Source organism: Pituophis catenifer, unplaced genomic scaffold (genome assembly GCF_029215685.1).
Source record: "Pituophis catenifer annectens isolate HBS135680 unplaced genomic scaffold, rPitCat1.0.hap2 SCAF_9, whole genome shotgun sequence".
Taxonomy (NCBI): domain Eukaryota; kingdom Metazoa; phylum Chordata; class Lepidosauria; order Squamata; family Colubridae; genus Pituophis; species Pituophis catenifer.
In genome coordinates, this window is record NW_027256889.1 from 8,777,850 (window position 1) to 8,791,714 (window position 13,865).

A 13,865-nucleotide genomic window follows, 5' to 3' on the forward strand; every position below is an offset into this window, starting at 1 on the left:
ACACCAGAACCAAATCTACAAATCCCCCCCCCCAAACCTTATAGAACTGAGATAAGCAATGGGCTAAAACAATATTATGAACACTTAATGGGAAGTGGACAAATCCCTGCAGTTTTCTTGGCAAGGTTTTTCAGAAATGGCTGGCCATTGCCTCCTTCCTAGGGCTGAGAGAAAGTGACTAGCCCAAAGTCACACAGCTGGCTTTGTGCCCAAAGTGAGATATAGATTTGAGCTTGATCCACGAGATCCCTACATTGCTTAAATCTATATACACAGCCAACCGCAACAGGCTTAACAAGGCAGAAAAGTATTCCACTCCAACCTGAAAGCTGTGTATTTTAATGACAGGAGGACAAAATATTGGGAACGTTAGATAACTATGCCCAAAGATGTAAAAGAAAAGGCTTGCGAGTTTCATTTTTCTCTGGTTTCAGCCCAACCGAAGTTGTTTCTCTCCCTTAATATACAGTCTGTATGAAAGATTACACCTAAAATGTTTGGAAATCATGAACTCTGTCTTCTCCTGCGTAGGAATAAGCCAGTTTACACAAAGAAAAGTGAAGAATGGTAGCTCTGTCTTCCACATTTCTGATCTGGTTTTGAACTTATAAATGATGCTTACATGCCATAAAGTAAGAGTCATCTCTTAGCTATTACATGGGTAGATTGAATTTATAGATCAGTGTCTTCTTTAATGAGTATTAGAACAAGAATGTTGTGACTTGCATTCTGGAAGGACTTAACAACTTCAGCCAAAAGGATTAAAATTACGGAGGATATAATACTGTACTGCAACACAAAAAAATCAGAATCTGACTCTCAAATAAGATTACCTATTCAATGCAGCTTCCAGAATCTGTTTTCATTTCGCCTAATGTTTCAAGCCCCTATGAATATAAAAACCACTTTAACATGTATAAATAATTGTGCTTAAAGAAGTAACCACTAAGGGGATCTAAAGTCATAATTGTTCTATGATGGTTTCCAACTCATACACCCTTATCTATCTCCTGTATCTCTCACACTGCAGCATCTCATAAAGTCCATCTTTTTAGCAATTATTGTACCAGGTTCAGAAGCGGACAGAGGCAAAAATCTTCTTTATTGTTTCCATGAAAACAACATGGACATATTTGCAAAGTCACCAGGATTTTGAGACTTTTGTTAATCACATGAATGCCATTTTTTTTTAAAAAAAAAGGGATCTTACCAATTTGCTACTAGAGGAAAACTCAAAATATGTATCAAATTACAATATCAAGGAAGCAGTCCAAATAAACAAACAAACAAATTATTGTTATGGTCTTTTGGTTTTTAATGTGTCGGTTTTAGAAGCCCTGGCTATTGGCTGAAGAGAGTTATTAGATTAACACTGAAAATCTGGACTCTCTTGTCTAACAGCATAAACTCAAAGGATGGAGCTGCCCTCTTACTTTTGCCCAAATTCTTGTTCAAAATTTACTGTAGGTTTCAGCTACAATGGGAAATTAATTGGAGAGAACTTCTGGAAGGTTCTCAACTGGCAGAAGAATAATTGTTTGAGAAGACGAGAAAAAAAAAATCAAATTCCAATGAAAGCAACCTCCATCCAGGAGATAAAGCATGAAACTGACCAAAAGTTTTCTCCAGGCTCCAAATTCCATGTTTACCACTGGTGTGGTGCTACTAACGTCTTATAAAAGGCACCTCTTTAATTAACTTTTATTTGCGGTCACAGACCAAAATACAAATATAATTACAAAAGAACATGGGAAAAACAACATCATAAACAATTGGTCACCAGAAGCCTTGGCTGAGAGGAATTACAGTGTTCTCCTCATTGGAGCTGCTAGTCCTTTCCTCAAAAGGCTATATGAAAGTAAGTTGTCCTTCAAGCAGGGTGGATAAAAATCAATGATTTTTTAAAAAAAATAAAAAAAAATCAGATTTTTAAAATTTAAATCGGATTTTTTTTATTTAAATCGGATTTTTTTTTATTTTTATCAAATTTATTTTAATAAAAAACTTTTGGGGTAAAAATCTATCGTAAGATAGTTTTCTATTTAAGATACATAAATAATTTAGTTTATTCAGCATGAAATGGAGCTTAGTTATGTAGCATGAGGCTGTATATTCTGCAACACTGGGACTATCAGTGAGTCAACAGTGGGTCAAAGGAGTAGCAGAGATGACAGTTGCTCTTTAAAAATTATGATTTAAATCGAGTTGATTTAAATCAAGCCTTTTTACTAGTGATTTAAATCATGATTTAAATTGTGATTTAAATCAACTCGATTTAAATCAAATCCACCCTGCCTTCAAGTGAATCTCATTTTGTACTGACTTCATGAATAGATTTACACCATCCGGAGTCATATCATTCAAGTTTGGTGGCCTTTATAAATCTAATATTATAAATATTATATATAATAATAAATATTTAATCCCCTTGGCCACCGAACAGTAGTTTGCCTTCTTCCAGGAATTTTCCAAGTTTAAGATTCCTATTTATCGTTTTAATGTTTTATGGTATGTTTTAATTGTTATGTCTGTAAACTGCCTAATTGCCTTCAGCAAGATGGTAGCATAGGAATGTAATAAATAAATAAATAAAACTCCCAGTTTAGCTGACATGTTGCAAGTTTATTCATTTATTTATTCGATTTTTATAGCAGGCCATTCTCAAACAGGTTCCTGACCAACATATTGATTAAGTTTAACTCTGCTTAGCTTCTCACCCCAAGCAAGATGTTTAAATTTTCAGTGCCATCATGGGACGTAGAAGTCCTTAAAGGCACCCATGGATTTCTATACGAGAGAAAGAAGAAATGTGAAATGACAGAGAGTTCTTTTGTACAATGTACAAAAGACAATTTGTACATTGTGAAGCCATACACAGGTACTCCTCGACTTGTGACCGCAATGGAGCCCAAAATTGATGTTGCTAAGTGAGAAATGTGTTCAAAGTGAGTTTTGCCCCCATTTTACGACCTTTCTTGCCACATTTGTTAAGGGAATCACTGTAGTTGTTCAGTTAGTAACACGGTTGTTAAGTGAATCTGGTTTCCCCACTGGCTTTGCTTGCCCGAAGGTCACAAACAGGGGATCGTATAGCCCCGGGACTCTGCAACGACCGTCATAAATATGAACCAGTTGTCCAAATGTAAATCACATGACCATGGGGATGCTGTGATGGTCATAAGTGTGAAAAACAGTCATAAGTCCCTTTTTTCAATGCCGTTGTAACTTTAAACGGTCACTAAATGGACTGCTGTAAGTGGAGGATGACCTGTACCATATATAGCGAGAGAGTGACAATATTATATTTGCTCAAGTCAGTGCTTCTCCAAGGAGCAATTTCTTTGGACTTAGAAAAGAACAGTCGCCAATGATGCAAGGGGCCATTGGGAGAGGAAAATAATTTGGTAGTATGCAGCATACTAGTGATGGGCCACTGACCAGAACTACTTATTAAGTAGCCTTTCATATGAAATGTGATTTTCTTTTCTCGCTGGAGTCAAAAATAAAAGTTTGTTTTGAGCTGAGCTGAGCTGACTCAATGCTATTTTATGCAAACCTTTCAAGAGAGTGGCCCCAAGTAAATCTATATGTCTGGGTGTAAACACGGGCAATGTGCCAGGCGTGGTTCAGAAACTGCAATCAAATTCATCAGCAAGGCTAATGCAGAGGGAGAACTATTTGCAACCGCAGTGAATTTATGGAACCCCTTATGAAATGTTTCAGTAAGGAGACTAAGGAAGGTAGTGCACAAAACATGTCAGTTGTGCCACAGTCTCAGGAACAGACCAGGGGTGAAATCTACTTACCTTCCTTACCGATTCAGAAGCGCACGCACTGCACCCGCGCACACCTTCTGCACATGTGCAAAACTTTCTGGTTCCTGGTTAAAACCAGGAAGTAATAACACCGGGGTGGTGATTGCTACCGGATCGCCGAACCACAGGGAAAAATTGCTACCGGATCAGGCGATCCGGTCCGATCCGGGAGCATTTCATCCCTGGAACAGACACAATAACAGCAAAACTGCTAGGAAGTTCATATGTGAATCGGTAACTGAGTGAACGGATCTATCCAACTCACGATCTTCCAAGTTCATCAGGTGCAGGTGGCTTGCTGCAGATGCTGAAAAACTACCAATTTTGTTAGCAACTGGACAATAAAACCTGCAAATTAGTTTGAGTTTTCTACGTCTCCTTTCAGACATAAATTATAGGTCTGAAAGGCACTTTCATGTACACAGCAGTTTTGGTTCAGGACATCACCCTGCTATATAATTTAGATTCTCTCGTAGGGTGATAGCCTTATTATAAATAAATAAATCCATCAACATTGCCAGTAAGGTTGAATCTGTAGGCTAAAGTTTGTAACATTTCAAATGAGGAAATATTGCTTTAAAATATTCAACATGGAAGGATACCTGCCAATGTTGGTTTTGATGCCATAATCAGCCTGAATCAAGCCATTGCATGAAGAAGGCCTCTTCACTGAAAGTAATGGACCATGATCTACCACCCTGGTCCAATATAGATTTGCAGGGAGATGTTCTTTTACCTCCCAGTTGGGGGCTGAGAGAAAGTGATAGACTCCAGCTCATTCAGGGGGCTTCCATGGCTGGGGGAGAACTGAAACCTGGGTCTCCCCACTCCTAGTGCAACACCATGTCAGCATGAGTGTTGACACACAGTCAACAGTCACTCATGCCCTCGTCACCTCTCGTCTGGATTATTGTAACACTCTCTACATGGGGCTCCCCTTGAGGTGCACTCGGAGGCTCCAAATGGCGCAGAGTGCGGTCGCGCGGGTGGTTATGGGAGCGACGTGGAGTTCCTATGTAACACCTCTCCTGCACGAGCTGCACTGGCTCCCCGTGGTCTTCCGAGTGCGCTTGGTTATCACCTTTAGAGTGCTCCATGGCTTAGGACCTGGTTATCTACGGGACCGCCTGCTACCACCAATAGCCTCCCACCGGCCAGTACGCTCCCATAGAGAGGGGCTCCTCCAGGTGCCATCGGCCAAACAATGTCAACTGGTGGCCCCTAGGGGGAGAGCCTTCTCTGTGGGGGCACCTACGATCTGGAACGAGCTCCCCCCGGAGATACGGAGGATCCCGGATCTGTGCACCTTCCATCGCGCGCTTAAGACTTTTTTATTTCATCAAGCTGGCCTGGCCTAAATCTTCTCCCCTTTTTAAATGTAAATTTTAATTTGTTTTTAAATTATGGGGTATTTTAAATTTGTTCAGCCAAATTGTTTAATTTGTTTTTATTCTATTTTGAATTTTTGTATTTATGTGTTTTATCCTGTGGCTGTTCACCGCCCTGAGTCCTTCGGGAGTAGGGCGGTATAGAAATTTAAATAAATAAATAAATAAATAAATGAGGAGGAGAACAAACCCCTACCTAACTTCAAGCAGAAAGTATGCATGCTAGTTTTCTAGTAGTACAATACTTTTTTCTGCAAGAGACGTTCAAAACATTATTCCCACAACTCTTTTGTTTCTGAACCAGGGCAAATTTAAAATGTCCAGACTTCAACTCCCAGAATTCCCTAACCAGCATGCTGGCTGGGGAATTCTGGGAATCGAAGTCTACAAAACGTTAAAGTTTCCAGGATTGAGAAATACTGCTCCAGCCTAAAAGTTACAACTGTCAGTTCTATTACTTCTCATTCAATACAATTTCTTCCTCATGCAATTATGGAGCATGTGTAGAAACAGAAATAGGTCATTAGTTTCAAAACCCAGTGTATCCTTGCTCTACTACTTAAAACTTATTTCTATTTTTCTTACTAAGAATAAAACTTTGAGCAAGACTTTAAACTGCACTAACAATTAAAATTCCGTAGGAAAGCCAAAAAAACAGATTAATGCTGGGTGAATAACTTCTAATAAGGAAACCATCATGCCTGTTTGACAGCATGAATTTCAGAAGCAAAGAAACATATACTGTATTATTTATAAGATAGCTGCTTTTAAAATATGATTGTTACATGCCCCCTAGACTTCAACCTGGTTTTCTGTGTTGTGCATTGCCAGAATCTGTTTTTACAAGAGTAGAAAAAGAATATAAACAGGGAGAATCAATAACAAAATTTGGATGTTTTCTGTTTGGTTGTACAGGGTATTTGTTCCCTGTACAACCAAAACAGAAAACATCTAAATGTAACAGTCGTAGCATGAGTCTAATCTTGCTAGAACTTGAAAGAAAAGCTCCTGATGATTACACTATGATTTGGGGGACAGGGGTCATGCAGTAAATGAGAGAAAAAACATGTAGCATTTCTAAAACTGACCATTGGTGCTTGTTTTAGAACATGTTATCACAAGGCTGTGGGGTATTGCCATGGACTTTTGACCTGCTAAATTCATCTGCATTGCTCATTCTTGTTTTCAACTTCCCTTCAGGTCCTTGCAATAGTTATGAAAAACAACACCCGCATTAAAAATGAAGTAATATTCAGAGTCTGGCAGTGGTTTTCAGACACACAACATACAAGAGAAAATTACAAAAGGATTACGATGGAGTAAATAGCAGAAGGATTACGCCGAAGAACCAAAGATTAGTTCCAGCTGTAGGAAACTGAAATATTTATAGCACAAGTTGTTAACCAATAAGTCATATATATATTCCATATATTTGCAACTGCAACATTTTTAAGACTACAGATTAATAAATTGAATAAGAAGAACAGTTTCTCTTTATTGGCCACACTATGGCTGACCAGATAAGTGGTGCAAAACACCTGGAGGTTACCAAATTATCTTCTCATGGAATACAAGGTATTGCTCAGCAATTTTAAAATGTGTGGACTACAACTTCCAGAATTCCCCAGCCAGTCTTGCTGGCTGGGGAATTCTAAGAGTCGAAGTCCACCTTTCTTAAAGTTTGGTAAGACTGAGAAATCACACGTTAGACAAAGATCTATAGCTTGAGGTTGAGTAGGCTGAAACTAAAATATTTCTCTCCACTTATTTAGAAATACATTTTTTTCTGAAAAATGTTTATAATGGTTATTGTACTTTAGAGGAAAAGCAAGATTTCTCTGTTGAAAATTGCTCCTTGCATTCCAATACAAGTAAACATATTCCTCGCCAAAGGAAACTAGGGCATGGGGAAGTTACGGAATCTGGCCACACCTAACTTTCTTTGTTCTTTAAAGAGGAATAAAAACAAAATTCTGGTCTTTTGCCAGCTTTCTATTCTGTGCTGAAGGGATTTACAGCTTTTTTATTTTTCAAAGGGTCCTTCATATTATTTTGTAATATAATTTTCCTGTCTGCAAAGTTTTACGATACTCTTTCTGTAGAAATCAGGGTGTAGGCGTCACTTCCCTATCTGGCCTACAGACAGGAAGTCTCTTCTGATCTACCACTCAAATACTAATCAGGTTCAAATATCCTTAGCTTCTCATGTTCAGCTGGATATTTCAATCTAGTCGTTCCCGACTGTAGGGGGCGGTGCTCATCTCCGTTTCAAAGCCAAAGAGCCAGCGCTATCCAAAGACGTCTCTGTGGTCATGTGGCCGGCATAACTCAATGCCAAAGGCGCACGAAACACTGTTACCTTCCCACCAAAGGTGGTCCCTATTTTTCTACTTGCATTTTTACGTGCTTTCGAACTGCTAGGTTGGCAGAAGCTGGGACAAGTAATGGGAGCTCACCCCATTACGCGGCACTAGGGATTCGAACTGCTGAACTGCCGACCTTTCAATCGACAAGCTCAGCATCTTAGCCACTGAGCATCCCTTTATTGCAATCTAGCTTGAACTTTTTTAAAAAAACTTGAAAAGCATTAAAACTAATAAAATAACAAAAGTTTATATCCCCAATAGAAAATTGGACCAATCAGTTGAATGTCTATTATTTATAAAGCAAGTTTTACCTGATTTTTTTTTAGCATAGCAGTAGTTATTTCGATTTAGAACTTTTAATACTTTTACTCTCCATTCATTCACAGTTTCATGGTTGAAAGGTCTCTGAATTCAAGGGGATCTCAAAGTTCAAACCCTCAGGAAAGCATTTATGTGTTTGGTTTTTTTCCAGCAAAATCCTGTAGTTAATTCTTGTAACATTAGTGCTTAAAATAGTGAAAAGCAGCAAATATCATTATATCCACCTGGAAATGGGGAGGAAAGGATACCACTATTGGGAAAACGAACCCAACCGTTGCTAATTATCAGACTAAGAAAACAAGGACCATAACACGACTCAGCCAATAACACTGAGTTTAGTAGTGGCCAAAATTGTGGAAGCCTTTTGGGAAAAGTGTATTTTCTAAAACTAGCTAATAACACCACTTTTTTTTTTGAGTAGTATCAATGGATATTATTTATCAATGGAAAGATACTTTAATCAAGAATGTAATGCAATAACTTTTATGAAAAAAAGAAAAGTGAAATGAGATATACAAAAATGATCACCATGTCAGTTAATACTTAGTTGGGTAACCTTTAGCATGAATTAAGGCCTTACAACGTCTTCCCATGGAGTGAACCAAGTCTTTTAGTTCTGCAGCTGTTATAATATGAAACCAAGATTGAATGATTGCTTCTATTAACTGGGTTTTATTGCTGGGTCGCTTCTGACTAACAAGTTTCTTTAGTGGGCTCCATAGATTTTCAATTGGGTGAAGGTCTGGGCTATTCCCAGGCCATTCTAGCAGTGGAATAGGATTATCTTGAAACTCCAAAAAAAAAAAAAGTGGTGTTATTAGCCATCAAACCTCAAAAATACACTTTTCCCAAAAGGTTTCCACCATTTTGGCCACTGCTGTAGATTACATGTCACAATAAGCCAGAATTCTGGGTTCATGCTACAAAAAAATAAGCCCTACAGCTATGAAGTCTTACCCTCTCAAAAAAGATTTATGAGGATTTGTAACGTAAGGTAAATTATAGCAATGCATCCATTTCTCAAAGCATGTCTTTCTACACACCTTTCTGTAGGCTAAGATGATTTTAACTTCGGCTGGGATTGGTAAACACAGACACAGTTTACAGAAATATGCTCACTCACCTACCTACACCTGTATTAGTAATGGACTATTTAAAAAAAACAACTTTCCTAAATCTGCCACCTGGCATTCTTGTTTATGCTCTCTGTCTTCACCAAACAACAATGACTATGTGATAAGACTGTGAGCCAGTATTTTGGTGTCCTGTACATACCATTTGTGATAGTAATGCGCCGGCCCTGGTAGAATTCCCCCAGGGTGACTGTATTGCCTTGCTTGGTGGCCACAACTCGCACGGTCCTGGAATTGTCTTGACATTCCACATAAGGGTTGTATCCTGGATTGTTCGTTTGTAGCTGGTTGTTGAGCTGGCTCTCCTGGCTGCCGGGGTTAAAAGCATCAGCTATGCGGCTTCGGCAGTAAGATTTGTATTTCCACAAGACAATAGGAGGCTGAGTTGCTGAAGTCTGGTAATTGCACTGCAGAGTCACAGGTTGAAACAGGATGGCTACATTGAAAGGATTCAGCACACTGACCTGTATTGCAATGGCAGAATCTGTAGGTTGGAGCAGACAGAAAGGAACGGTGAGTAAATACAACATCCTTAAATGCTAACACACTTTCTTTCTACAGCATTCCTTCCTTCCAATTATGACATGACAAGACAGCCAGAGCTGGCTTATCTTCTCAGCATAGTTTCCTTGAGCCTGTCAAGAGCATTATTTCAGGACATACAAATTTCCAACCATTACGTTATGTCAATTGGACATAACTTATTTGTCCAATTTATAACTTTTAATTTGTCCATAACTTGTAAAAGTTTGAATGAGCCTGGCCTTCTTCCCCCCTCTCCACTCCCAACAGGAAGTCGGATCAGCCAATAAGCGTGCAGCATTCACATCTCCACAAAATAGCACTTATAGCAATAGCGCTTAGACTTATCTACTGCTTAATAGTGCTTTTACAGCCCTCTTTAAGCGGTTTACAAGTCAGCCTATGGCCCCCAACAATCTGGGTCCTCATCCTCGGAAGGATGGAAGGCTGAGTCAACCTTGAGCTGGTGAGATTTGAACTGCCGAACTGCAGTTAGCAGTCAGCTGAAGTAACCTGCAGTACTGCACTCTAACCATTGTGCCACCTCAGCTCTTAAACACGTAGTTGAGAATTGGGAGGTGTGTACATCAGTTGTCTGCAACCATCAGCAGCCTACACTTACCCATCTACCCCTTCACAGCACAGATATGCGTTGACCACCTACTCACTGTTACGGACAAGTCCAAGTCAAGCTTAAGGGGGACCAAGAGGAAAGAAAGAAGATTCCCTTGCTTTTTTATAACACTTCAATGTTCAGAACGAAGTTGCATCTATCATCCTCCCCAGCAATTTGAGGTACTATTCATTACAAGTCCTGAACATAAATTTCAAGGGATCTAAACTGCAAAGATGCATCTACTGCACAATATTAAAAAAATCCAAATATATCAATATTCACTGAAAAAGCTTGGAAGGGTATATTTATTTGGTGCCTAAAAAGACAGACAGTCATACCTCCATTACTCTTTGGGGAACAACATTCAAGATCAAAAGCCTCTTAAGAGCTCTGTTTGTATGTACCAGCCAATTGCAAGCATTTATCACCTTGGCAAAATAATGGCAAGTTTTATTTTCTCATTTGTTTTCAAATTGTCCAAAAAGAAAACCCTTTTCACTTTTCTAGTTTTGTTCTGACAAAGCAAGTCTATTTCCATGCGTATCTCGTAGGCTCGTATTCTTCCTCCCTCGTTTTATTTGTTTTTGTGGTTTCATTCCAGTCTGAAAGGGGATTGGCATCAAGATCAGTTTCCTCCCACAAAGGACCTGCAGTTTCGATGTGTGTATGTGTGTGACAACTGCAGCTCCAGTCTGGATCAGTCATCAGCCTTCCAGGAAGAAAAGTCTAATAAGGCACACCTACAGGCTTCAAACAAACACACAATAGATCTTGCCACAGAAACCAAAAGTTCCTTGATTCTTCCTGAAACATTCCCCCCTTTTCAGGGGGATTAAGGGTTAGAAGCTGGCTGGCTCTTCCCTTCTATGGGTCATTCGTTTTACCTTGCAAGAAAATGATAATATGCCAAACACCACACACCAGGCCATGTGCTGATCACATGGGATGTGAAAAACAACAATGGGAAAAAATGGAATTATTTGGGCTTCAAATCTTGCATTTCAAATGCTTTTATGGTTCTTTTTGTTGTTAGTTGCGAAATTGTGTCCGACCCATCGCAACCCCATGGACAACGTTCCTCCAGGCCTTCCTGTCCTCTACCATCCCCCAGAGACCATTTAAACTCACGCCAACTGCTTCAGTGACTCCATCCAGCCACCTTCTTCTTTTGCCCTCAATTGTTCCCAGCATTAGGATCTTCCCAGTTCCCAGCATCTTCTCCAGTGAGTCCTTCCTTCTCATTAGGTGGCCAAAACATTTGAGTTTCATCTTCAGGATCTGGCCTTCTAAAGAGCAGTCAGGGTTGATCTCCTCTAAGACTGACCGGTTTGATCGCCTTGCAGTCCAAGGGAATCTTCTCCAGCACCATAGTTCAAAGGCCTCAATTCTTTGGCGCTCAGCCTTTCTTATGGTCCAACTTTCTTAAAGTTCTTACTGTAGAGCTACTCGAATAAACTCTTACGGTAGCCTCAGGACTTGTGCAAATACCCAAAACACTGGATATTGCAGAGATGCTGTATTTTTGGCTCTGGCTGGAGAACCTCAAAGCTATACTTTCTGTCCCCAGATGAGTTCGAAAACATTTAATTTTCCATCACTGGTACAAGAGTGCACAAGGAAAAAAGCTTCAAACCACCCCATTTCCTGCTCCGGAGGATCTACTCTTTGTTCCTTCCAGCAGGCAAGATAAAAGGCAAATGACGAACAGGAAAAGCAAAATGAGGAGGTGGGAGGTATTTTCCTCCTATCTTTGGGCTATGAGCCAGGTAAATGTAAAGAAACCTTGAACTGAGAAGAGCCAAGGACATTTTCCCTGTGAAAAGGAAGCCAACTAGCTAGCTTCAGTCAGAAAAGAAGGGCTCGGGGAAGGGTGGAAAGAAAACATTTTATCACCAGTAGCAAACAGTATGGTTGATTATAGTGATTAAGGGGCTGAGGAAACCCAGGACTGAAGTCCACTCTCAACCACAGAAATCCACTGTGTGTCTTTGGACCGGTCACTGTCCTTCAGCCCAACATACTTTGCAGAGTTGTTGTTAGATAAATTGGAGGAAGCACTTTATATGCTTCTGGTGGAAAGGAGGATTATCAATCTAACAAACAAAACAAAAACCACCATGAAGGTGTGAATGTGCAAATGCACATTCACAAAAACACCAACTGCAGACCTAGGTCTCCACACCAAGCCCATTACTGCCTTTGTACAACCGCACCATCACAACATCACAGCACCCACGAGAACAATTCACTACACCTACATTCCCTTAGCCCGCGTCCATTAACCATCCCAAAAGTTGCATTTGCACAACATGTGCTCCTTCCATCGCTTTTAACCGAGTTCGTTTTAAATGCATTTCGTAGACTGGATTTTTTTTTTTTAAAAAAAGGCTTTCTTTTCGTGGAGGGGTAGTCCTCGACTTACGACCACAATGGATTCCCCCCCCAATTTTCTGTTGCTAAGTGAGACATTTGTTAAGTGAGTTTTGCCCCATTTTACGACTTTTCTTGCCGGAGCTGTGAAGTGAATCACTGCAGTATAAACCCGGACGTTAAGTGAATCTGGCTACCCCCGTTGAGTTTGTTCGTCAGAAGGTCCCCAAAAGTGATCACGTGACCCCGGGACACCGTTAACGGTCATAAATATAAATCAGTTGCCGAGCATCTGAATTTCGATCACATGATCGTGGGGAAATGCCTCAAAGGTCAGTGACTCTGAAAAAACGGCCGTAAGTCACTTTTTTTTTCCAATGCCGCTGTAACTTGGAATCGAACGGTCACTAAACGGACTGTTGTAAATCAAGGACTACCTGTATACAACCCCCCCCCCTTGGGATGTCTATCAGAAAGGTCGGCAGTTCAGCGGTTCGAATCCCTAGTACAGGTCTCCGGAGTCCAGTGGGAGAAGGGCGGTATAAAAATCTAATAAAAAAATCTAATCTAATCTCCTGCATGGGCAGGGGGTTGGACTAGATGACCTCCAAAGTCCCTTCCAACTCTGTTACCCTTACTGTTTAACGCTTAGAAAGTGGGTTCATTCAGAATCCCCAATGCAGCAGGTTGCATGCGCTGCGCGCAGTCAACAGGTGCGGATCCCGTTTTGTCCAGAAAAGCGCTGTTTACTGCGACTCTCCAGAAAATCGGGGATCCGAGAAAGAGCTCACCTCCGCCGTTAATAGGGGGCAGCGGGGGGGGGGGCTTGGAAAAGAGGCACCAACCATTTCTGGTCATCATCCCCCCCCCCCACGGCGAAGTCCGCGCGGGAGAAGCAGCAGCGGGGAAAGGCGATTGGCGGAGGGCGATTGGCGATCGCCCAATCAGCTCTCGAGTCTCCCCCTCCCCTGCGCCCTAAAGAAGGGGTCCCCGAGGAGTCTCCCCCCTCAGAGGCGGGCGGAGGGGCAAAGAGGGCGGTGGGGTCACGCCGTCCGGCGGTCGAGCGGGAAACCCACCCAGTCACCCAGCGACCCACCCACTCCCTTATTCCCCTCACTCGCTCACCTAAAATCCAGGCGGTGCCCAAGAACCACAACAGGGGAAGCGCGGCGGCCGGTCGACGCGTCCTCCGGGTCTCCATTTCCCAACCTTTGTACGGACTTTTGAGCCCGGGAAGGAGGAAGGCTGGGATATAAAAATCGCTCCCTGGCTCTCCTTCGTTTCCAAAGCCCCGCTTCGCCCTCGGAGCTCTTCGGTGAGACTCCGCCACCCGC

The 13,865-nt window shown here is 41.2% G+C and overlaps 1 protein-coding gene across 1 annotated transcript in view; it reads right to left on the bottom strand.

Annotated features, from left to right (window-relative positions):
• LSR (lipolysis stimulated lipoprotein receptor) overlaps positions 1–13,865 on the bottom strand; it is a 28,380-nt gene extending 14,515 nt beyond the window's left edge. The window contains exons 1-2 of the mRNA XM_070949636.1: positions 13,657–13,865; positions 9,166–9,507 (exon numbers count right to left, since the gene is read on the bottom strand). Of these exons, the coding sequence (XP_070805737.1) occupies positions 9,166–9,507; positions 13,657–13,732 (418 nt within the window). The 5' untranslated portion in view covers positions 13,733–13,865. The remainder of the gene's footprint in view (positions 1–9,165; positions 9,508–13,656) is intronic.